Source organism: Daktulosphaira vitifoliae, unplaced genomic scaffold, assembly GCF_025091365.1.
Source record: "Daktulosphaira vitifoliae isolate Bord-2020 unplaced genomic scaffold, ASM2509136v1 Scaffold_4, whole genome shotgun sequence".
NCBI classification, from domain to species: domain Eukaryota; kingdom Metazoa; phylum Arthropoda; class Insecta; order Hemiptera; family Phylloxeridae; genus Daktulosphaira; species Daktulosphaira vitifoliae.
Window position 1 is genome coordinate 39,007,516 of NW_026099575.1, and position 26,560 is coordinate 39,034,075.

A 26,560-nucleotide genomic window follows, 5' to 3' on the forward strand; every position below is an offset into this window, starting at 1 on the left:
CAGTGTTTTCTTTTCCGACGTCCAATATTTATTTGTGAGTACAATTTTAAATAAAGGAAAATACTAAATTAAAAAAATGTACAATTTTATTTGAAGTGTTTTGAAGGTGCAAATTTACCATTATTTGTGGTATATTTATATATGTAGAACGACTATGGAAGATGCAGGTCGGTAAATTAATCTTAGATATTTTAAATAATCATATTAAAATAACAATTAGTGTAATTAATAATTAAAATTATTTTTTTACTTTAATTCAGAATAATACAATGACATTTTTTGGCAGTATTATTTTTGTTACTGGATAACATACTTAATTAACTTAAATAAAATAAACCGTATTTTTACAAACTTTGAACAACGATATCGAACTCAAAGCAATCATTAATAAGTTCATTTTTAAGACGAAACCTGTAAATTATTTACATAATTTTATTATGACCTTTAAATAAAAACTATACATATATATACATTCATCTCTTTCACTAAAAAATACAAGGTAACTGATTGATATTATGTTAGGCATAGCTCACGAAATATGATTAAAAAAATAAAACAAATTATAATTTTTATTTTACAAAATTTAATACCACCGTCATAATATTTTTTTAAATGGTAGCTCAAAAATATCGAACAGTCATTTTATTAATTAGATCATGTTTTTATTTTTAAGCTAGTTAAACTCAAGTTTTTAAGTGAAACAGGGAAATAAGTCCATTTTTTTAAATTATAAAACATGAGATAGTATTAATTTCTGAACAGGAAAAATTACAACATATTTTATAGTTATAAAGATATTGATTATATCTATAAATTTATTATAAATTACCTTGTATAAAATAGCTGATAATATATATCTGTGGATTGAAACAAAAAGCTAATAAGTCACATAAATTATTTTTGAAATTTTTGAAACGCATAAACACCCTTTGTCATTTAGCAATTTATAAACTACATTTAATTTTATTTAATTAATTAGCCACAAGTGATCATTCTTTATTATACATTTAATTTAAACATTTCTATAGGGAATAATATTTTCTGCTGTGTCCTAAAATATTATAAATCGAATTATGTCCGCTAAGGATTCTTTTTTGGATTTCAAAAATAACAAAAATTCATTAAAGTCCCTTTTGAAAGATGGTTAAAATTTACTAACCGTCTCTTAAATAGTCATATATACAGAGTGGAACAAATATAACTAATTAATATATATACAAATACAAACAAAAAAGAGATTTACACTTCCAACAAAGTGGTCCCTTATTCTAATTAGTAACTTATTCTAATGATAAAAATAATAATAATAATTTATATATAAATAATATATATAAATTTAACTAATTTATATGACTTCACGCGTTTTAAACGTCGTGGGTCATTGGAATTATCCAATATTTGGATAATTTGCTGCTAGGTTTCATGGTTTTCCAAACTAGTTATATGCTTATGTACAAACCGATTGACTTAATCGGCTACAATTGGTAGCATCATATCACGACGAATTGCGTCATTCTTTTGGAATCGGTAAGCCTTGATCATAGTACGAAGGATGATATTTTAACAGCTTTGTAAAACCTCTATGATAAACTTATTAATACAACACCACAATTGAATTTACGTAAAATTTTCAAAAAAATTTGTGGAGGCTAAGTAATTTTTCAACTCCTCCAGTTTGCACGTTTATCAATAAATTTTGTCAAATGTAAATTTTTCTTTCTAGATTATATGTATTTTGTTTTTAAACATATGAGTTCAAACTGAAATATTTTGTTACACCTTGCATTTTAATACAGTCGGATATTTTTACTTTTTAGATACAAAATACTACTCAACATATAAGTACAATAAAATTCATTTATTATTTATTTATCATATTTTTAAAGTTTTTATTTTATTTTAGAGTTTCAACATAATGAAAATGATCATGTACTAGAGACAAATATATCACAAACGGAAAAATCAACTCTATATAATACCATTCATTGTCAATCTACACCTAGTAGATCGCCCTCAATTAGATCAAAACTTAATAGGTCACCTTCTTATAGATCCATTTCCAACAAATCAACAACACCTGAACCTCCACCCGTCCCTCCTGCTACCTATCACTGGGAAGAACTCCGAAGACAACGAACTACAGGAGGCTACCCTTGGACACATCTAAACAAACCCCCGTATGATGAAAACAATTGGAAAAATTATAGGCATGTAATCAAAAATAATCTAATCTTAATGCATTAAAAAATTGTATAGAAAATGTCGGATTATCGAGAAAAGTTATTTACATAAATTTTAATTTTTAGTCGTAAATTTCAAACAAAAAATATAAATCAAATAATTTTAATTCTTGTCCAATAATTTTAGTGTCTAGTGACAAAAACAAACTTAAAATTCAATAAGTATTAAGTCTTAAAAACAATTATTTATTTTTGATTTTTAACTGACTATTAGAATTTTCTTTCCATAATTTGATTTTACCAAAAAATTATAATTGATTAGTTGAGAATAAATTTAAATGAATATACTAAATATTTAGATCTGGTCAATTGGCCAAAATTATTTTTGGCGAGTGTTGTAGCATTTTCGATTTCTGTTAAAATAATCGAGCACGATTGTACTTCGCGTCTTGGTGTCACATCTAGACATCAGAATATAATTCAGTGTTAGCTCGTATCTCAATAGTACATCTACGTGATATTTTTTTGATTATGTTAAATACTTCATTACTCATAAATTATGAATAAATAAGTGAATTACTATAAAAAAGAATTAACATATAACTAGTGACATTTTCCAAAATGGGGTAAGTATATTTTGATGAAATCAAACTAAAATTAAATAAAATTTCTAATTTTAATTATTTACTGTTGTATTATGTTAGTATTTAATATAAAAGTATTTTAAATTAAATTTTTTTTTGCAAATTACAATGAAAAATCCATGCAAATATGAAAACGTTTTACTGTGGTATTTTAAGACATTACATATTAACATTTTCTATAGTGCTAGTACTTCACATAATAAAAATATATTTTGGTACGCGCAGAGTATTGTGAGTATGCAGAGGTGTTTTATCTGCTCTACTTTTAGACTTCTATACGACGACGGGATGCTTATAAATATATTTTTGTTCTCTCATGTCAACTCTTGGCGTTCTATTTTTGACAAATAAATTTAACCCTTTTACCAACTGAAACAATATTACAATATTGATTATTTACATTATATATTTTTCAGAGACCATGTATACGAACCGGTTACGCCTACGGCCAGTACGGACAAAATATCAATATCAACCATTGTTAAAGAAGAGAATAAGCATTTTCTACGCATACCTTTGGCTGAAGAGATAGTAATGGCCGACCAGACAGAATCAGACGATGAAGATGAAGAAAACAGCAACCAACGATCGGAAGAAGATGAATATGAAGATGAGTTTGGAGAAGATGAAGATGAAAAAAAGATGACTACTGACGAATCGATTTATGAAGGTGAAAATGATAATTCATCAGTTGGCGGTAGTCGTGATAGTGACCACAGTCGACCAACTAAAATGAAAGCTTTCCAGCAAAAATGTAAAGTAAAAGCAGACGTACTGCGAAACAAATTAAAAGGCGTCACTAAGCGTAAGCCTAAACAGAAGAAAACCATAGTTGTAGATGCATCTGAAGAAGGCGCTGAAAAAAGTACCTGTCGGTTTGGCCATTTTGCCACTTTGCCAAAAAAATTGAACTTTCATGCGCCAGATATTCGTTTACCGTCGACGTTTAATCGATTGAAACGCCAAGAAGAAGAGTCATCTATTTTATCAAAAGAAAATAAAAGCAATAGTAGATTTAGCATATCTCGTTTTCGGTCCCCAAAATCGACGTCCGAATCTCCAAAACCATCTAAATCAACTAGATTTGGAGCTTCTAGATTATCCATACCAAATTTACGACCTCGTACATGGTCGGATGCATCTAAAACGTCAAAGCCATCAACAGCTGACACTCGTATAAAAACCAAGCTAATAGAATTCGGTACATATCCTAGAATATTTTCTAAACGCAGAAAAGTAGATAACGATACGAATGCTATGGATTCTAAACAACACACTCCTTTTATGAAGCGTAAAGAATCATTTAGACGACGATTTTTCCGTTCGAACCACAAAGAACTCACACCTGGCCCACCCGAAGTTAGTGTCAACACGCCAGCAGCTACATTAGCAGTAGAAGAAGTAGTTACGGATGAAGGCAATGTGTCTAAAGAATCGCTTGAAGATTTTGGAGACAGCGATTTACAAGAAGTGGTATCTTTAAGTGATGACTGTAGCCGTTCGAAAAATACAAAGAATATGTGTGAACACCAAGCTGGTGTTATAGAAGAAATTGACTCTGACGAATTTTTTTTGCGCGAAAAAGGTTTAAGTCGTGGAAATGTACATATTAGCAATTATCTATCGTCCGAAATTAAACACGTATTTAGATCAACTCGAACGCGATCTGTAGATGAAAATAACACTATAGAATCTAATAAACCTCAAAAGGCAATTCCCGTTCGACCAACACGCACTAATTCGATGAGAAAACATAATAACTTGCAAAATGAAGGTCATTTACTTAATGTACATGACAATAGGTTCAACACAATGCCAAAATCATTTGGAAGTGTGATATCGGTAAAAAATAAATACCAAAAAGATGATGATATCCCAGAAAATATTATCACTAGTCAAACATTTGAACCCAATTTGACTTTACCGTCTACAATTAAAGTGCCTTGGCGAAACTCCGATAAAGAAAATTTAATCTCCCATATGCCCCCAAAACCACCTTCAAGACAACGAATGGCTAATCAACGGTGTTCTAGTTTTGATACAAGGTCCATGATTGATCTATCTCGCAAAAGAAACCAATCACAAAACGTAAGTAGTAAATACGAAGTTCTTATTAAGATTAATAAAAATAACACTTCAAAATAAAAAAGTTATTATAACATAAAATAAAAATTAATAAACACAAATAACTTTTTTGAAAGGTTTTTAATCGTAATCGTAAAGCAACAAGTAAAAATGAAGTTTTATTAAAAATGATAATATTAATATATTTTTATAGTAAAAGTGGTGGAGAATTTAATAATAGTATTGGAAATGATATAAAAACAAATTATCTATAATTTTATTATCTATTTTATTATTAATTTTATTATTAAATTATCTATAATTATTTTTACGTTATGTGTTATTTCTATTTACTTCCATAATTTTTAAAAATCAAAAAATATAGTTATTTAAATGAAAAAATAAATAAAAATTTCAACTTTAAAAGCTTTTAGCAAATTAAAAAATAATAAAAATTTAATTTTAAACTTTTAGTAGGTGGATAGTTAGGTTAATTTAGCTACTTCTTTCCTTAGTTATGTAGTTGGCCGAACTGGAGAATAAATTTTCTTGTTTAGGGCTTTCTAAGAGTCATATTAAATAATAGAAATGCAGCAAAAATTCACGAAAGATAATTTTTAATAGTTCATTCACACGATGCTTTTAAGTAAATATAAAAAATACTCTTACAGAATATTTATTTGTTTAAAGAGTTATTAGGTTTTTAGTGACTTTTTTATAGACCTCCTGTAAAATTATAAAAAGGACAATAGTAAGTTTTAACTTTTCGCCCAACAATAATAAAATATTCAAAAATATAAGATTTTTAATTTTTTCAAACAAAATTTAGCTTACAAAAAAAAGTTTCGTACAAAAGTTGTTTAAAAGACAATTTTAAACAAAAAATGTATCGTATATTTTTTCGTTTAAACAAATATTTTTCGAGTTACATTACATTTAATATGAGTACTAAAATTTATTTTTCAATTTTTTTCATTTTACGGTTACTTTTTATCATGTTATACTTACATAAGACACAATGTTATAAATGCATATGTGTGTATGTGTGAGTTTATTTATTTATAGTATCATTAAAGTGTAGTGTATATTAAGATACAACCGATAGAGTAGGTAATTGATTTGACGCTATATTGTTTAAACCCAACTAAACGCTAAATTGTACATTCCCAAACAACAATTATAAGTCATAATTCAACTTTAAAAAAAAAAAAATTTGGTTGGGAATTTTTTCCGCCATTTTTCCTTCGTTGACAGGCCGAAAGTATTGGTTTTGTGATGTTTTTTTTATGTCGGTCCATGAAAATTCTCAACTCTCAATGGACTACTTTTAATAAACATTACGTTAAAAGAACCCGATTTTAATTACATCAGATTGACAGCTGGTTTTTAATTCTCAAAACAGTGTAAGGTAAAGCCGGACCCAAATAAATGGGATAAGAAGAATGTACATTTTAATAGAAATATTTTAAGATGGCCAGAATTAAGTTAGACTCCTCCAAACATTTGATTCAAAATTCTTTTATGTAAGGGTTTGGTTAATTAATATATTTGCGTGTATTAATATACATATTTCTATTTTATTAAATTTTTAAGTTGATAAATGATTCATAAATATCAAAAAACTGGAATGAATGTATTACTTTTATAAAATAAAAATAAAAAATTATTCGGAACCGAGTCGATTTCAGTGTAGACCCGGCATACAGAAAACTATATAAATAGTATGGAATAGAAGTGTACTTGTGGTAGTGGAACTCTGTGCACTATTTTTTAATCAATAATGAGTTTAAAAAATCTTTTTTTCACAAAATGTATAATAATAATATATAAAAATTTATAAAATGAACAATATTTTTAAGAATTCTACTATTTTTTTAATTTTTGAAATGTTTAAATTTAAATTATGATAAGTTTCATAATAGTACTAATTTTAATTCTTGAATTTTTGAATCTGTTATAATTGAATTAAATTTAAGTTCCTCAATTCAATTTTTTTAAACAAATGTAAGAAATACATACATCTGTACTAGAGCAAGCTGCCTTGTTTTTATAGGACTAAATACAGTTTTACATACCACTTACACTAATGTAAATAAAAGAAAATTGCTATTTTTAAACCAAAATATTCGTGATTTCATTTAATGCGTAAAATTTGTAATTAAACTATTCATATATTGCCATTTATTTCTCATACAAATTAATTTACGTTTTTTTTTTTCATTACAAATAATTGATTGATAAAATATCTAGTATTTACTATTTTAATCAATTATTTTCTTTTTTATATTCTTTATTTGTATATCAATTATTGCAACAATGATGTATTATATACTAGATATTATATATTTATTAGTATGCTGTGTCTTTTTGACAACCTACACCTTTAAAATGAACTGTCCACGGTCATTTGTAATAAAAGTTGTTTCTTAGTAATTATGTACTAGATTATAAAAATTATGTTTTTAAATTTATATCCTCCAACAAAGACTCTAGGTATTTTAAAATTAAAGTTGTCAAGTTACTTTTGTGGTAATTATCAAAGTTTTAATCATTAAACCAAACTCATAACAAAAAAACATAAGCGCATCATTATAATCAAAATGACTTTCAGTTTTTTTTCTTCCAATTCTATGTCAATGATACTAACAAGGGATATGGCTATAATTATTTACTAATTTTGGTGATATGTATAATTTATATATATATATCTTAATTTTATGGTTGATAACTTTTGTTTTTCTAAGTAAATTGTATAATTGTAAATATATGTAGATAATTTATAAAAATATATTTTTGAATTAAGTCATTAGATATCACACACCTTGTATACTAGAATACCATGTGAGTAAAAGAGAAATTAGTACATGTCCGAATTAATAAACAAATTTATTTAAAATAAAAACTGTATTTTGAAAAGTAGCCTCCATAATCAAGGTTATTTCATTTTTAATAATTATATATAAATGTAGTTTTTGTATAAGTATAATTGATTATTCAAAATTGGCCATTAATGGCTTAAAAGTTAAAATGTTAAGTTGATATAATTTATTTAGGTAACATTATTTTTTTGGTGGTTTTAAATTTCAATTCTATTATTTACTTATTTAACCTAAATAACTTATTAAATATAAGTACATTACAATAATATAATAATAAAGTTAAATTTTATTTCTAGTTGCTCTTAACTTATCTAAGTTGAAAAATATATATAAGTTGACTTATAACTTGACTTCATATTCTACGTTCAAAACTATATTAACGTCCATAAGTAAAAAATTATAGTAACTTGTCCAACCTTGAGATTATATAATTACATTATAAACAGTTTAAATATTTTGTTTAGGGATTCTCCCAACAAATTAAATTTTCAGAAGTTCCACCAAAAGCTCCATTAAGAAGATCTAGAGTATCATTAGCAGATATTGATAGAGAAAATTCAATGGGATCCGAAAAAGATGCTCCGACACCGCCTTTAAGACGATCTCGAATATCTTTGAACACCGATACGGATACCGAGGAAAGGATAGCGACTATGATATCTCACAGAAGTTATTCAAAACGTACTCCACCGCCTAGGCCTCCTTTTCCAGGTTATGCTACCATAGATAAGTCTGTATCAATATTGCCACCACAATCACCAATGAAACATGGACGAAAAAAATCATATGAAGTATTAAAAAGCCAGGAATTCGGGACATTTTTTACTATACCTAGATCATACAGCTTCAATAAATCCACAAATGAACCTCAAAATCCTATTAATTTACCACAACCGTCTCGACCCACCCGAGCATATAATACATTAGGACCTTCCCGACCACAAAGACGCCGTCGAGAACATGAATACGGTGACGTTACCGATAAAACCGACAAATACTCCGATAAAGAACAAATCAATGAAAAAGATAATATTTCAAATAAAGGTTTGAATTCAGGTGATATAATCGAAAAAATGAAATTAAGACCACTGCCGTCACCTCCGCCACCGCCTCGTAAAGCCAAGACACCAAATGAATCCCCTATACTTACCCAAAGGAGGTACACAGATTCGGCTTTAACTCCTTTTTTAGGACAAAGAGAAACATCTGTAGCATTATCTGATATATCTACCGATGTTTCTCAAATTATTTCATTAATGAAAAATGGAGATGTATCTATTGCCATACAAACGGACCCGTTACCAGCAGGTTACGAATTGGATGATAATAACTCTTACTGTGAATCTGTCTCTGAAAATGGAGAACGATCGATATCTAGAACATCTGTTACTGCTGATCGAACTGTATTTCAAGATTCAAACATAGAACGAATGGTACAACCGGCATCCAAAATATCAACAATTGAACAACATTCAGCTTTATCTAATGAAAATAGTTGTGTACCTATAACAATTTTACCATCTGATTTGAGCAGTCATCGGTCAAACGGAATGATGAGTGCTCAAAGTATTAGTGTTAAGGAATTAGAAGTTGGTAAAATAACTGTTGCTGATATTCGTGGCCAACGTTTAGACGTTAATGATATTACAGGATCAAGCTTAAAAATAAGTCAATTTTACGATATTGCAGCATCATCACATCCATCAAACAGTGGTGCACTTCCTCGCCACAACGATCAAAATTATTCAAAATCGTCATCATATGCACAAGTACTATCACAAATTGCTGACGAAACCATGTCTGTCCATTCTCGAATATCATCTACGTATCCAGAAGTAGACTCTGACGAAGATAGAACGAGTATTATGGGCGTTCCAACTCCACCACGTCGTCGAAGCAAACCACCACAACCATCAAAATTGGATTCTAGTGCAATCAATGACCCATCTATTACTGAACTTAGTTTTCAACTATTTAAACTATGCTATTCAAACGTTTGTAGTTTATTTACTAGAATTGTTCAGCAAGTAGTGCCTGATGATACTGAAAAACGACGTGATTTACAGGCAGCTTTATGCTTCTTAAGCATCGTATTAGCAGGACTACTTATACTAGGATTTGGAAACGAAAAAACAATCCATCATCATCATTGGGATTTTCAGTTTCCTCCAGCTAATCAATAAATAGCGCCTAAAAATTATGTTATTGCCTTTATTTTTTGCATTTTGATATTCGTTAGTAATTTTTATGACTCAATTTTTAGTATTCTAAGTTATAGAGTTTACAATATATTAATCTTAAAAAAAATTGTTAAAGACTGATGTCTTAAGGTTCAGACACCGAATATGTTGATTAAGATTAAAAAAAAAATCTAATAATATAAAATACTATATTTGCATTAAATATTTATTTCAGTTCAAAAATACAGTTAATTTGTATAACTAACTAAAGTTGTTTTAAGCATATAAATAGTTTTGATGTATCACTTGATAATTAAATTGAAAAATTGTTAGTGAAATTATTATAATTTTAATTTGTACTACAGTTAATGTGCAAGTATGTATATGAGCAGAACAACATTTTTTTACAAAAACTTCATCAATTTTATTAATTATTTTAATAAAATGAACGTCAATAGCATTTCAGATAACTTATTTTTTTATAATTCAATGTATATTATAACTGTTATATAATAATATATTTAATTTAATCTAAACATTGAATAGTATAATGATAAATTTTACATTTAAATCAATACATATACATGCATTTTGTCTTTACAACATACAAAAAGAACTTTTAATACATTTTAAATATTTAAACCTAATAAATAATTGATAATGTATTAATTTATTTTTATTGTCACCATATTAATACATATATTATCACCATAATAATATTATTAAATACAAATAGAGTTAAAAAATTATTTAAAATAAATTGATATCATCATATGACACTAGTGAACGGTCATCGCGTTGGTTTCCTTTTTGTGATTTATTAGTAGCTGAAAATAAGTAAATTGTTGATTAGAATATGTACCTTTGTTATACTAACATTCTTAAAAAATAATTGCTTGAAAAATATAGTTTTAAAAGATTATTATACTTTTAATCTAGAAAGGTACATAAAAAAATTTGAAGTCAAATTTAATTACCTATTACAACATTAAGAAAAGTTTTTTTACTTGCAATTGATTTTTCTTTTAAAGACGCCAGTCCATTTTAAATGGAGCTTGATTTTAAAATATTATTGAAATTTGTTTACTAGGTTTTTTAGTAAGACACAAGAGTAACAGTAGTATTAGTCAAGTGATATTGCAATGTGTTGAGTTATAAATATTAATTAAAGTAAAACACTAAATTAAATAAAAGATAGTTATGGAATAAGAATTGATTACTTGAAGCTAATAATATTTTATTTTTTATTTTATATAAAAATATGCAACTATTAATAAAAAAATTGAGTTGCTTAATTCATTGTAATATAAAAAATACTAGGCTCCACCTCAGACCTGAGGCCCTATAAACCTCTTTGGGCGGTTCTTATGAGTAAGACACCAATTCTAGTAGAAGTACCCAGTTATGCCAGGCCCAACAACTGTGTTGCAGGAAAAATATTACTTCAGAATCAATGTAACAAAAATAAATTAAAAACTGAATTATTAAAATCAGGAAAAATCAAAAAGAGAAAATAGTAAAATAAATTGGCTATAAATTTGACAGTTATTTACTGAGATATTCACCAGGTGCATAATCAGAAAGAATATTTTCAAATCATTTTCAAAGTATATTTATTTATTTTTTACTTTGGTAAACATTCTATAGAAAGTATTTGCTAAAAATTAAAGTGATGATCAAAAAAAAAAGTCTTTAAATTATAATTAGGTCATATTTCTTATATATCAGCTATACAAAATATTGATAGGACTGATCTAAGGGAGGAAATTACCCTTATCCTTCTTAAATATGCTCATTTTATACACAATAATTAATAATATTCTAATTATAATAGTAATGTTAACATTATAAAATAATTGTAGGAAAATTCCGTAGGTTACTACTTCTAAGACTATGTAATAAAGTCAAATTTTATAAGAATTCTAGTTATTGTGATTTGATGCTGTACAACATAGATTTCATAGATAAGTCCCAATTTTTACAATTTTAATGATTAACATCATATAAGAGATAAATAAGATTATTAATAGACTGTACTATCCTGATAATGTATAAACAAAATTATATACTTATAACCATGCTGAAATTTATGTATAACTATAAAAATTCATTGATAATATATACTAAATATATAACTAAATCATATTTGCTGTTATATTACTAAAATCCAAAATTGTATTCTAATACAAATTTCGCTTACACATAAAAAAACAATAAAAGTTCTAAGCTTATATAGAACATTTGAACTAGTTTATTATTAAACATAAGTTTAAACAAATTAAAATATATTAGATATATATATACTTACTAATAAATTTGATTACATACAAAAATTTTAGATAAAAAACTTGTTTAAAAGAAATAAAAAGGAAATAATTTTATAGTTAATAAACCGAAGATAGTTAATAATCTAACCCAATCAATACATATATAATAATTATAACATGTATGACATATGAATTGAATGAAAAAATTAAATTGATATAAAATAACATTTTCTACAAATAACATGCGTGTGGACCTTTAGTCGTAAAACACTGGCCTCAGCGAGCATTTTTCTAAAAGAAGATCAAAATTTTAAAACACTTTCAGGTGNTTAAGGGTCAAAATATACTTTGATAAAAAATGAACCAATACTTTATTTAAAACATGCGTGTGGACCTTTAGTCGTAAAACACTGGCCTCAGCGAGCATTTTTCTAAAAGAAGATCAAAATTTTAAAACACTTTCAGGTGAGGGACAAAAATATATCACTCTAAGTAATTTTTACAGAAAAGTGTTTTTAGCGTGTTTTATTATACAAACAGATAACTACAAAAGAATAATGTTTTATATTAGGATAATTAAAATGAAAAATTAAGCTATAAATACTGTAATGTTTTCTTCATAAAAATCTATATTACATACCTTACAAGTTGAACCATATATTTAAGAATAAAAGTATTAATTAATTAAATTATATTAACCATTCTTATTCCATTGAATACATGATTTCATGAAAAGTTTTGTAAATAACTTACCAATTGCATGCCATGCATTAACACCTTTTTCATTGCATTCTATTGGTTGGTTACGAGATATTGATACTTTTAATTTAATTCCAGATACTGTTGTACTATTCATCTAATAAGAATTAAGCAAAATATTAAGCTCGAAAGTTAGATACTTTGTTATTAAAAATACATACTTGAGCTACAGCCTTTTCTGCTATATCAGATGAGTTAAATGTTATAAATCCTCGACTAGAACAACAAAGTACATTTTGTACAAGTTGAATAAAATTAAGTTCATATTCTTATTCAATATTGTAAGTGTTGGATTAAAAATGATGTATCAACCAAAATACAAATTAATTTTTTTAATAATTTTATTCAATTATTTTTGTTGAGTTTTATATTTAAATTTTATAAATCTAGAGGTACTTTAACTTAAGTTATAACTTCTAAGTCTAGAGTTTTATTGCTGTAACAATTAATTCTACAAAAGAAAACTAAATAATTCAGTTTAAACAAATTATTTTAATTAATACGTTCCTCTAATTCCAATACCAATGATATGCTAAAGAGATACATACTTTTTTTCTATTTCCATAGAAATATTAATAATCGTTCCAAATTTACTAAATGTACTTCTCAGGAATTCTTCAGTCAAAGAACTACTACCACCAACAAATATAGTGATACCTTTTCGAGGAGTTTCGGAAATATGTTCTGGGGAATTTTGTATAACTGGTACAGTCATTTTTGATGTTGATGAAACAAAGTTATCATACAAATTCTATAAATAAATTAAAAAAATATATATTAAAGAAAAAATGTAGGATTAATACAATATAAATATTATATAAAAAACAAAAAATTACTGAAAATTTAGTAGTAGGTTTTGGTGAATTTTCAACGGGATCACTTTTGATTGGTGATGATGCTGAAAAAGGTTGATAACTAGTTAAAGTCTGTGGTGATGATAATATTTTTCTTTCCATGCCACAAGGTCTTTTGAAAGACTCTTGATCTGTTCGGTTAGGCACTTTTTTAATAGGTCCAATAGCTCCAGATTTCAAGAGTTTTCTAGCTATTTCTCGAGCATCGCGAGCAGTTTCTTTAGGTCTCTTAGGATTTAAAATAGGTGAAGGCTCTGGTTCAGGCCGCGGAGTTTTTTGAACTTGTAATGCTTTTTTCTGTAGTTTTTAAAAATTTAATAGTAATTTAAACCTTAACAATTTTACTTACTTTTTTTCTTAGTTTTTGATATTTATTCTGAAGCATTAGCTCTTCTTCTGTTAAGTTAGTAGGGAAATGTAAATACACCATTCTTATATTCTAAATTAAGAACGTCTAATATGTTTGAAAAATTGACTATTTAACTAGTAAATTGCAAAATTAATTTTTATAAAATGCATATTAATGGATAATAAATGATTATGAATGAATGAAGATTAAATTTCATTATGATATCAAAAATAAGTGATAATAGATAATTTACAATGACGTATGTATCATTTAACACATGTTAGTAAATATTGTTAGTACGTTTATATACATCTGTTATGATCTATAACGTGTTGTTTTGATAGGTTATTTTTTCAAATTTTGGCACATAATCTAAATTACCTTTAATTAAACCATAATTGTAATTGTTATCGACTTAATCTATTAATCATTTTCGAAGTTATCTGAATATGTAATCGTAGGTTTTTATTATTGAAAATTGAACTGTATGAACTTAGATGAATAGTTAGTAAACAAAATGGATCATATTCATTTTACAATTACTCAACAATGTTCTAATAGTAAAGGAGGCCGATTAGGCACAATAAAAAATTTAACAAAACAAAATTCTCAAATTGACACACCCGGTCTCATGTTTTATACAAAGGTACTGTAGTAAAAATTTTCTATTTAGATATCTATTGAAATGCCAGTTTATATAACTAAAATAAATAAAATTCTAAATAATGAAACTAAAGTCTTAGTTATTGAAAGCTTCATAGAATTATATTTCAGTATTTACAAAAAATCATTCAACACTAACATAAATATATATTTTAATTTATTTCTAGTCTGGAAGTGTTCCTCATATATCTCGTGAAGTTTTTCAAATGATTATACCTGATGATCAAGTGTTATTTAATTTCCCATTACCTACTCATTATGGATTTTTCAAACCAATAGAAAAATTAAACAAGAGCTTAGTTAGTTTTGTTGGCTTAAAGGTATATAAATTTTTACTATTTGTGTGTGAAAGGTATATAAAATACAGAAAAGTAATTTTTTTTATATTTATCTTAGAAAAAAAAATTGGTATAAATGAGTATGAATAAATTTTATTTTTTTGACTAAAAATCAAACTCACTTATTTATTTAATTTAAAATATTTAAAAAACATGTTTTTTTGTATTGAAATTATAAAGATAGCTACCCAAACTATAAAAAAAATAATTCTGATTTTTAACCTGTACCCTTCATGTATTCATCTTATTTTTTAATTATATCTCAAGACTTGATTCTTAAGTAAGAACAAAACTTTTTACATTTATAAATAGAGTTATATTACTAACCATGAGTCAAAAAATAATAAATGGCTGAAAATAAGCAAGCTGTTCATAACAAGAAAATTTTCATTAATAGTATTTTAAGTATACAGATTATTCTACCAGGTTTTAACATCTGAAATAACTTTTTATCTGGTGAATATTTTGAAATATTTTTTTTTTTAATAATTTTATAGTTTTAGACGATGTTAAAAGCATAAAATAAAGCAAAATATTCATTATATCAAAAGTTACCAAAATTTTCAAAACCTGGAAGGATACTCTGTATAATAATTTTTTGCCAAAGTGTGTCAGAGATATTTGTTATTTCAACACTTTCTTGATTGGGTGGATTAGATTAAAAATATTTTATCAAAATGATATCAAGAAAAAGTATTTTGAGTAGACTTGATATTTCATATAATAATTACCTTAAATAAATTCATCTCACTCATATTTTCTTATTAGTTATAAATCATAAAATAACCGAGTACAATAATACAACAATCCATGAAAGCTTGATTAAGTCTATTTCATCACATCTCATGCGTAGGTACTTGCTATATTCAACACTTTTTGCTCGGGATTTAATTTTACAACCATAATTCTGTCACTTTTCCTAACCACTTCAAATACTTTACTTTTCATCTACTCATTCATTATTATCCTTGTACCATACTTGTGCAAATAGCCGTCAAAGTTAAAAATTCATTAAATATTAATAATAAATGAATTTAAATTTATTAAATATTTTTTATATATTACACTTATATATCATAAAACTTGTGATCAGGATATAAATAAGGAAATAAGAGTTCATTTTTCTTTTGGATTAATCCACCAATTTCTTAAAATTAAACACTGTCTACAGATTTAAACCAAAGCGTTTCTTGTCGCATCTATGCCAAGTCCTCACTGTGCTGCTACCCCACTTTATTACTGCTTTTTATTAAAATAAATATTAAAAAATGTGTTTTTAATGTAGTTTATATATAAAAAAATTATTAAAAAAAGATAGGAAAATAAATATTGGATGAAAAGTTATATGAGTGTAAATTAGTTTTGTTTTATTCAAATTAATGTTTTACTTAATTAAAATCATTTTTAGGGTTATTCCTCATTTTGTTCTATTAGAGACTACACTACAAACAATATTACTGGTTATAATAAAAAGGATCAAGTTGCTATTAAAACTAAAGCTGGAAATCAATTGATAAATTATGAAAAGTAAACTTAATTATTATTAAATATGTAGCTTCTTTTAATTACTTAAATTAATAATTACTAGAGGTTAATATTGTTTTAAATTTTATGCCTTTAATAACCAATAATTAATAATATACATTTTGCACAACTTAATTAATAGNAGGTTTTAGTTTAAAAAAAAATTATGTTGATTTGTTGATTTTTGAAAAAGTTATGGAAGTTTTAAGAAAAAAAAGTGAAAAAAATGACAAAATTTGTCGATTTTTAAATTTGTAATTTTTTTGGATATTTCCCCCATTTGCGGGGAACGAGGGAAAATTTTTAAATTTTTAAGGGTAATGTCTTCAACTAGATACAATTTGTGATCTTTTGACGTATTGTTAAAAGAAATCGGTCCAGTGAGAGCTGAGAAAAAGTAGTGACAGACACAAAAAAAAATAAAAAAAAAAATAAACACATCATGATAAAATTAATACCTTCTCAGCTTCGCATCGAAGCTAAAAATTATTAAAAAAAGATAGGAAAATAAATATTGGATGAAAAGTTATATGAGTGTAAATTAGTTTTGTTTTATTCAAATTAATGTTTTACTTAATTAAAATCATTTTTAGGGTTATTCCTCATTTTGTTCTATTAGAGACTACACTACAAACAATATTACTGGTTATAATAAAAAGGATCAAGTTGCTATTAAAACTAAAGCTGGAAATCAATTGATAAATTATGAAAAGTAAACTTAATTATTATTAAATATGTAGCTTCTTTTAATTACTTAAATTAATAATTACTAGAGGTTAATATTGTTTTAAATTTTATGCCTTTAATAACCAATAATTAATAATATACATTTTGCACAACTTAATTAATAGTTTTATATTTAAATGTTGTATTAACTTCATAGTAAATTCAGTTTTAATTATAAAGAGAATCAGGGATGGATACATTTAAATGTTAAAAATTTATAAAAAAAAATTGTTGTAATTTATATCGTTTTTATTATATTACTATTTAAAAAATGAAAACAATTTAAATACTTGGGACATAGTATAATAATCAGTGATTTGGACTTCATGAATTTATAAAGTTTATTTTAATTTTCCTGAGTACATCAATGATAAGTAGATATTTATGTTAGAAAGAAAGAAAAAAGCAATTTACAATATAAATAAAAATATATTTATGTTAGTTTTCCTAAACAATTAAGAGTATATATTAATTAGAAAACTATCCCTTGTACATACAAGAATAAATTTTGATTTGAAGTTAACTGGTTTGAAACGAACCCTGTTGTTAACCAAAGATAGAACTAATTAATTTAATTTATGAAAAATATTTTATATATTTTTTACAAAACAATTTTATAGGTATATGCATTTCATGGAAGCCTTCAAACCAAGTTTGTATGTTACCCTCTGTGTTTCTGAAACTGATATGAATAGTTCACCATCATCAATAGAAAAGTCTGTAAACTTGACAAATAGAATTTTTGAACAAAGTTTAAAGTATCACAACGAATCCAAGGTGTTTAATTAAATATATAATATCAATAATTTTAAATTAAACAATCTTGTGACTTCAATGTTTAAAAAATACTGTATTTTTCATTACAATCCTATTTTTTCAGATTAACACGTTGATGGACAAAATTATATATTATTGTTAGGACAGTAATATTCAAATTTGACGTTTGGGGTCACTTTTAAATATTACTGCCATAACAGTGGTATAAAAACTATTCTAAAAATGTCATTACTAATATAGCAATAATATTTTCAATGATTTCTTATAAAGAAGGAAGTTGTTCTGACCCCATGCATCTCATAAAACCAGTATTTGTAAAATATCATGTTATTAATTGTTCATCAACGTGTTAATCAATTAATTATAATAATTAATTAAGTTAAAATTATTATATTGTTTAAAAGTAATTTCATTTAATTGTTGCATATCATAGAGCGGCAATGAGATCAGGTTTTTAAAAAATGTGACAACCTTACCATACAATATTGTTTTAAAATGAAAAAAAGATTATCAAGGTTAATCAACTTTAAAGATACAGTATAAAAGGGTTGAAATTTGGATTTAAGGGATAATTTCCTAATTTTATTTGTATTTTTCTCACAAAAGAACTTATGATAAAAAAATTAGGGTACAATTTCTTTATCAAGCGATTTACTACAAAAATATTACAATAACTTGTAATGATATAACAAATTTCACCAAAAATAATTTATATTAGCAGTAAAATAAACAATTAAAACAATTTGAAATTTTCTTTCTTTATAGATATATTCAACAAGCGGTTCATTCTAATTTTGTTATATATGAAAGTTATTTGTTATTAAATTTTTCTAAAAATTGAATTTCATAATTTTTTTTTTTTGTTAATCACTTTTAATACTAGTGTGACACTAAAATGTAATTTTTACTGATTTTTGGGCACATAGAACGTTTGATATTTTCACTCTTCAAATTATTAAAAAATATATGACTTATTGATACAATTTTATGTATTATAAACATATAGATTAAATTGATAATTTTGCTATATATTGATGTTTAAATACTAATTAGTTTGGTTATATTTTTCCAGATACTACAAAAAAGTGGCATAATAGCTCCCATTCAGGGTGGATATAGTATTAGCGAAAGAATTCGATCTGCTGAATTTCTCTCTCAATTTGACGTATTTGGATATCTTTTAGACGGGTTTGCAAATGATGGTTCTTCAATTGAATTTATTACCAAAGATATGCTGCAACCTATTATTGACAAAACGCTAGTTAGTCATCATTTTACTTCATTAAAAAACATTATTTAAAAAAGTGTTAGATTGAAAAATATTATTTTTAAAATAAAATAGAAATTAAGTTATTGTTTCAAAATAAATTTATAAAGGATATCGTTACTATTAATAAAATAAAAAATATAATGTAAATTTATTATTTTTAGTTGAATTTTATTGCTCTTTTTATAATGTTTTTCTATTATTACTTTAAACATTGATTTAATAGAATTTTAAGATTCTTCGCTCTGTTTTTCACTTACAATTTTATTGTATTTTCTAAATATTGGCTTAAATATAATATAAAAAGTTAATACAAATAAATGCTTGAGCTTATTAGTGTAAGAATAGAAAATATCACTTTTTTGTGGTAATACTTAACAAAGTTTGTAAAAAATGTGACATGGGCTTTCTTGCATTAAGCTAAATATCATTATCATTATCTTTAATATTATTATCATATAGTTTTATTTTATGACTATGTTGGAATTAAATTTGAAATATTCAGTTGTCATAAATAATTAAATTATAGCAACAATCTATTATTCATAAAATTTTATATAAAACAAAAGTAATTAAAATAAATAAGGATTAGAGTGTTTAATTATGAATTTTTATCTTTTAAATTTACAATATTAACATTTTTTGTTTAATATCTATAATTTTCTCTTTTTAATAGTTTATTTTATTTTAATCTTCTAGGAACAATTACCAAATGAAAAAATTAAAATAATATGTGGTGCTTGGAGTCCTAGTGTTGTTATTGATTTGATAAATAGTGGAATAGATTTATTTGATACATCTTTACCCTATTTATTAGCTGAGAGAGGTTCTGCCTTAGTTTTTGATTATAAACTAGTATATAAGTAAGTAGCATTATTTCATAATTTAAAAAATATATATATATATTTATTGAGTTATTTATTTAAACATGATACCATCAATTTTTTTCATAAATATTGTCGTATACTCTAGGTATATAATTCATTGGTAAAAATTAATAACACTAACTTCTCACTGTGAAACTTTTGTTAATAGAACAACAATCTTTTTAAGATAAGTCTTTAACAAAGGGAAGCTTCATAACAAATTCAAGGTACTCATTGTACTACTAATAGTTGTGTAGTTCTCAGTATCAGTAATAAACAGAATTCTGATATAAAAACAGACTAATCAGTCTAAGATTTATTATAACAAGTTAATTAGTTTATACAAGCAAGCACTAATAAGAACCCAAGATAGAGTATTCATAATTATTTACTACTGTAAAATCACTACTTAACCCTGGTCGTGATGAATACAAACAAAAGATTAATGTTAAAAAGATTATAAATGATATTAATATTATTAAATAATTATAAATAAACAGGATTTTGTATTTTCAATTAAAAATACAACAAGATTCAGTAATATTCTATTAAAAAAACAAAACTTAAGTACAATTACAAAATAATGTGTTAACAGAAATTCAAGTGATGTATTAGAAAAAAATTCTTTGAAACAAATTATTGTTACTTCGGGTATTATGTAAACAATATTAAAATATTCAATAATTTCTGAATAAATGTGTGTTATAGAACGTGTATTACAATCATAAAATATTGCTGTATTAAAGTAAATTATTGAAATTTCTAAAAAAAAAAGTATGTCTCTAGAAAATTAATTGATTAAATTGATAGCTTAACATTAATTGTTTTTTCAATTTATACATAAAACTTGTTATAAAAATTTTAATTATTTGCCAACTAATTAATGTAGCAACATTTTACCAAAAATTTTCAGACTAAAATAATTTAAAGATTCTTCATGTTTTTAGCTTTATAATTTTTTATAAATCAATTAATCATAAATTTTGATGATTTAAGTCTACATTTTAATAATAGAATAATGACATTTTTAGTTTTGATACGAAGCTAAAAAGTATTAATTTTACTATGATGCGTTTTTTTTTTTTAATTTAAAAATACCATGGACTGAATTTAGTTTTAATATTTCTTTAGGGAAAATAAAAACTACCATAATCTAAAACTTTTAATATAGTTGAGTCTTGTAATAATGTGTAAATTGGTTTACACATTATTAAAATTGGTAGAAAATACCTTATCCACTAATTTCAATTGAAACGGTTTTTATTTTTGAAAAATCATTTGTAAGTTATTGTTCTAATTAATTAAGAAATAATATTTTAACTTATTATAAATTATTTTGTTGGATTAATATTATTTTTTTCTTATAATAAAAAATTTCTAATGTTTTAATGTAATTTATAATTTGTGAGAATTGCAAAAATATATTACATTTAAGATTAATACAGTAAAGATAATCATTTAAAAATATATTTAATTGAACTGAATAATATGTTTTTAATACTATTTAAGAGGTAATATAAAATAATTTAAAATACTATTGACATAGTCAATATTTCTTATTATTACAATTATAAAATTATATAAAATGTATTATTTCATATAATCTGTGTTATAATATAGTCTTTGGTAATTAATTTTTTTTTTTTTTTAATAGGGATAACTTGATAAGTATGAACATTTTAAATAATAATGATAAAATGAATCAAGATCATATTGATAAAACGTATTATGAAATGAATTTGAGAAATGAAAGGTATTTACAATTTTAAAGACTTCTATTATTATTAAAGAACCATGTGACTTAGTCAGAAAATTAGAAGTGTGTTGTGCTAATTGATACAAGCTCAATTATTATTGTTATTGTAATAATAATTATTAATTTTAACTTAAATTATAATTTTTTTAATTTAGACATTTTGAAAGCCTAATACCAATAAAAGATACATGTATTTGTTTGGCTTGTAAAAAACACACAAGATCTTATATTCATCATCTACTTCAATCGAAAGAAATGCTGGGCTCTTTATTGTTAACTATGTGAGTTTCACAAAATTATCAAAATATTATATTTTACACTTAAAATTTTTCTTTTTTTAGACATAATCTTCATTATTACTATCAGTTCTTCAATGATATTCGTGAAGTATTAAAAAAGAGCCAAAACTATGTCACTGTTTGTCCTATTAATTGATAAGATAATTAAACTTATAAAAACAGATTTTTTCAAAAGTTTTTTCCTAACTTCAAAAAAAAAAAATTTTTAATTTAATTTTATTTATTTGGAGTTATGTACTTTGGAAGCTTATGAAGCTCTTGAAGCTTATGTAGCTTCAATTGATGTGGTGACTAAGTCTAATACTATCAACTAATAAATGCATATATTAAAAGTTAATTCAAACTTGAAAGAATTTTTTGATAAAATTTAGAGTTTTAATAGACAATTATGATCACATATATGTTGCTAGACTTATTTAAAAGGCTAAGTTATGATATATAAAATAAGTTACACTTGTAATGAGTACATTCATGCTAAAAAAATGGATATACAAAATTAATAGCGCAGAGTGGAAGTTGCCTAGTTTGGACAAGTATAGAATTTAACTGACAGTGACCACTATCATATGAAACACTTCAAAGCAAATCTGTAAATAGTGTATAATTTTTAGAAATTGGTGGATTATTCCAAAAGCAACATTAACTCCTATTTCTTTAATTATATCCCGATTAGTAGTTCTTTGATTCATAAGTTTAATATATGAATAATATTTAGTAATTTATAATTTTAATTATAGTTATAAATCTTAGTATATAATTATAATTTAATATTGTAAATTTTACTAAAAAATTAAAAAATAAGTAGTTGTATATTTCATTACTATGAAAAAAAATTGAAGTGCTTAATACAAAACTTTTCAGAAAATAATTTGATGTACAAGAAATTTTAATCAACGACAAATTTTTTTTTTTTCAAACCAATTTTTCGTACTGATTTAAAATCAGTAATTAGATTTTTTCTATCAATTTTACTTTTGGGATACTACTATTTAGTAAAAAACAATATATACATATAAAAAAAATAACCAAAAGATTCTAGGTTAAAATGAAATTCAACATCACAGTAAACAAATCCATAGATGTAACTAGTCTCGGAATATTTCTGAATATTAGTATATTGTTATATATAACTTCATAGAATATAGTTCTAAATATTACAATTATACAAAATAATATTTTTTTGTTTAACTTGGGGACCGTTTACATATAGAATAAATTCATCGGGACTATTTTTTTTTTAACTTATAGTATGCAACATAAGCTTTAATTTAACAAATATATAATGCTCGTAGAATTTCAGGTGCACTTTCAAAATGTAAACTGAAAAAGTTCTATATTCGTATGTTATATAAAAAGTTTGTATGTTTCAAATTTTGAACCCCTGCATTAACGGAAATATATCAATTAAAAAAAAAATGTATGAAAGGGGTATACAGAGTGTTCAGTAATTAAGGAAACAGGTAAATTGTTACAAACAATGAGAACAATAGAAACTTATTTCCTTACTTACTGAACACTATATATTAAAAAGTCATAAAAATTATAATTGAAAAGATAAAAATAAAATCGAAAATTTTAACAAAAATTATATGGTTTTTTACAACGGCAGTTATTTGCACATAGGAAATAAGTTGTCGGGATAATTTGTTTTATTTATAATACGTAACACAAGCTTTACTTTTAAATATTTTTGTAACATTTAAAAAAGTTTAAATTTGCCTTGTGAGAAGGTAAAGGATGAGATTTATTAAAAATGCGTATCAAATAAAAGCAAAACACCTAAGGTAATTATATTAAAAAAAACTATTTTGATTCGTTCTTTTCTGAAATGGAAAAGGAATGGCAGTTTTAAGAAAAATAATGTCAAAATTCAATGATTTTAATAATAGTAATTTTTTTATGCATTTTCTCCATTTACAAGGAACGAGTGAATTTGTTCAACTTTCGAAGGCAATGTCTTCAACTAAATACGATTTGTGATCTTTTGACGTACCATTTAAAAAAAATAGCTTTAAGGTATTCTTGTTATGTCAAACTAACTAATTGTATTGTACAATATTGGGGATAGAACTAAACCCCCCCCCCAACTTTTGTCGTAGAGATTATTGTCGTTATTGTATAAAAGTAAATTTTTGGAAAAAGAAATATTAAGTTAGTAATGAAAATATATTAATATTTCTCTACTTATAAAAAAGAATTAAACAAACACAACTTATAAATACGTATTTAGTTAATAAATATCTTAATAAAATATTATTTTGGAAAAAAATTAAAAAAATATTTTAAATCCATAAAATATGTGAAACATGCCTCAAAAAGTAAAAAGAACCCAATTATATAAAAATATTCAATATATAATTTAGGTTTTGAATTTGTTGTAGTTTTAAATAAACAATTTGCGTCTAAGCACAAAAATAAGGCAAATAACGTCGTTTTCTTTTACTTAACATTGCATATCTAGGACTTTGTGTGACATTAAATAAGTCTCAAAAAATGAAAACACTGCAATCCTTGTAAACACAAATTTCTAGTTACGTCCATGTTTACATAGCGGAGTGTAAACCACTTGTAAAAGAAATGTCTAATTTGTAGATAATACTGGTAATTAAAAACACGATAATTAATGGAGAAAAACTATGGAATGTCATGAGCCAAATGGGAATACCAGCAAAATTAGTCAAAATGATAAGAGTATGTACATATGAGTGCAAAAGCAAAGTAAATTTTGGAGGAGAGGTATCAGAGGAGTTTCCAGTGACGACAAGACTCAGACATGGAGACGCCCTATCACCAGCTTTGTTTAATATTGCATTAGAATCAGTTATGCGAAAGGTACTAATCAAAACCAAAGGAATAAAAATGAGCAACAATAATGAATTAACCGTAGTAGCTTTCACTGATGATATAGTTCTTATAGCTGAAACAGAAAACGAATTGAGATATACAACTAGCATCCTACTAGATGAAGGTAAACAGATTGGTCTGAAAATAAATGAGTCAAAAACAAAGTATATGATATTTTCGAGACGAAGTCACAATACTAATTATTTAAAAGTTGATGAATACAACTTTGAAAGAGTACAGAGCTTCAAGTACCTAAGCACAGTGATCAATGAAAATGCTAATAGCCACGAAGAAGTTAAAAAACGACTTATGGCAGCAAATAGATACTACTATAGTCTAATGCCACTATTCAAATCAAAATACTACCAATAGTCTAAAATAACGTTATACAAAGTCATATTCAAACCAATTGCTCTATATGCATGTGGTACATGGGCCATGACAAAATCAGACGAAGGAAAACTAGGAGTGTTTGAAAGAAAGATTTTAAGAAAAATCTTCGGTCCAAAGAGAAATAACAATGGAGAGTATATAATGAGAAACAACGAAGAATTGGATAATCTCTATAAGGAACCTGCCATTATTGGGTTTCTGAAGAGCACGAGAATAAGTTGGGCGGGACATGTATGGAAGTCAGAGGTAATGATTGGATCAATAACTAGATGGAAACTCGATACAAAGAGACCTCGAGGAAGCCTTAGACAAAGATGGGTGGATAGAGTACAAGAAGACTTGAAACTTCTGAACGTAAGGAACGCAGAAGAATTTGCAAATGATAGAGAGGGATGGAGACAATATGTTGTTGCGGCGATGGGCCTTAGAGGCCTATAAAAGCCCAGAAGAAGAATTAAAAACACGTGCGAGATTGATGCGCAACTCATTATCTCGTAAACCAGTGATAAATTAGGCTTACGTTATATGAGAAATTAAAACGATAATGGACTAGTTTATCATTTGCTCATAATTTGATAATAACAAAAGTTGTGAATTAGTGTCAAATATTTCTATGTTTGTAATAATTCCAAATAACACAAAATCAATGAGCAAAATTGTCAGCCTTTTTTTCAAAAATTCTTAAATTAAAAATATGAACCTAACCCAACCGGTTTTGTAGTTTCCGTTTGTAAGTAATGAAATAAATTCAGTTTTAAATACTGTAAAAATAACTATTTTCTTACAATATCAATTTTTCTTAAACTGTACACAACATTTCTCCGTAATACATTTATATTGCTAAATTATGATAGGGTTACTAAAACCATAATTTTAGCTATAGATATTTAAATAAATTACTTAATAACAATAATAATTCAGCAAGTATTCA

The 26,560-nt window shown here is 25.1% G+C and overlaps 3 protein-coding genes across 4 annotated transcripts in view; 2 read left to right on the forward strand and 1 right to left on the reverse strand.

Moving 5' to 3' along the window:
- LOC126903891 (uncharacterized) lies at positions 1 to 10,762 on the forward strand. Of its 2 annotated transcripts, XM_050682444.1 has the most exons (4): positions 1 to 167; positions 1,904 to 2,207; positions 3,241 to 4,912; positions 8,232 to 10,762. In XM_050682444.1, the coding sequence occupies exons 1-4, from the start codon at positions 155 to 157 to the stop codon at positions 9,948 to 9,950; spliced, it is 3,708 nt and encodes a 1,235-aa protein (XP_050538401.1). In that variant the 5' UTR covers positions 1 to 154; the 3' UTR covers positions 9,951 to 10,762. The 2 variants fall into 2 exon arrangements, with proteins under 2 accessions (XP_050538401.1, XP_050538402.1); XM_050682445.1 differs by lacking the exons at positions 1 to 167; positions 1,904 to 2,207 and adding an exon at positions 2,613 to 2,806.
- LOC126903904 (negative elongation factor E) overlaps positions 10,626 to 26,560 on the reverse strand; it is a 25,394-nt gene continuing 9,459 nt past the window's right edge. Inside the window, exons 2-7 of the mRNA XM_050682481.1 lie at positions 14,177 to 14,266; positions 13,810 to 14,124; positions 13,522 to 13,724; positions 13,135 to 13,189; positions 12,968 to 13,070; positions 10,626 to 10,774 (exon numbers count right to left, since the gene is read on the reverse strand). Coding sequence (XP_050538438.1) covers positions 10,698 to 10,774; positions 12,968 to 13,070; positions 13,135 to 13,189; positions 13,522 to 13,724; positions 13,810 to 14,124; positions 14,177 to 14,257 — 834 coding nt within the window. The 5' untranslated portion in view covers positions 14,258 to 14,266 and the 3' untranslated portion in view covers positions 10,626 to 10,697. The remainder of the gene's footprint in view (positions 10,775 to 12,967; positions 13,071 to 13,134; positions 13,190 to 13,521; positions 13,725 to 13,809; positions 14,125 to 14,176; positions 14,267 to 26,560) is intronic.
- LOC126903900 (queuine tRNA-ribosyltransferase accessory subunit 2) lies at positions 14,494 to 22,555 on the forward strand. Its single transcript, XM_050682472.1, has 9 exons — positions 14,494 to 14,822; positions 15,007 to 15,159; positions 16,586 to 16,704; positions 18,048 to 18,204; positions 19,277 to 19,465; positions 20,171 to 20,334; positions 21,992 to 22,090; positions 22,249 to 22,374; positions 22,435 to 22,555. Exons 1-9 carry the CDS (start codon positions 14,694 to 14,696, stop codon positions 22,526 to 22,528), a joined length of 1,230 nt encoding a protein of 409 aa, XP_050538429.1. The 5' UTR covers positions 14,494 to 14,693; the 3' UTR covers positions 22,529 to 22,555.

Excerpts from the sequence above, each read along its gene's own strand:
- LOC126903891 (XM_050682444.1), top strand. Across the intron at positions 2,208-3,240 it reads AACAATTGGAAAAATTATAG|AGACCATGTATACGAACCGG; the intron begins GCATGTAATCAA and ends TATATTTTTCAG. Across the intron at positions 4,913-8,231 it reads AAAGAAACCAATCACAAAAC|GGATTCTCCCAACAAATTAA; the intron begins GTAAGTAGTAAA and ends TATTTTGTTTAG.
- LOC126903900 (XM_050682472.1), top strand. The coding sequence starts at position 14,694 with ATGGATCATATTCATTTTACAATTACTCAACAATGTTCTAATAGTAAA. Across the intron at positions 19,466-20,170 it reads CTATTATTGACAAAACGCTA|GAACAATTACCAAATGAAAA; the intron begins GTTAGTCATCAT and ends TTAATCTTCTAG. Across the intron at positions 22,091-22,248 it reads ATGAATTTGAGAAATGAAAG|ACATTTTGAAAGCCTAATAC; the intron begins GTATTTACAATT and ends TTTTTAATTTAG.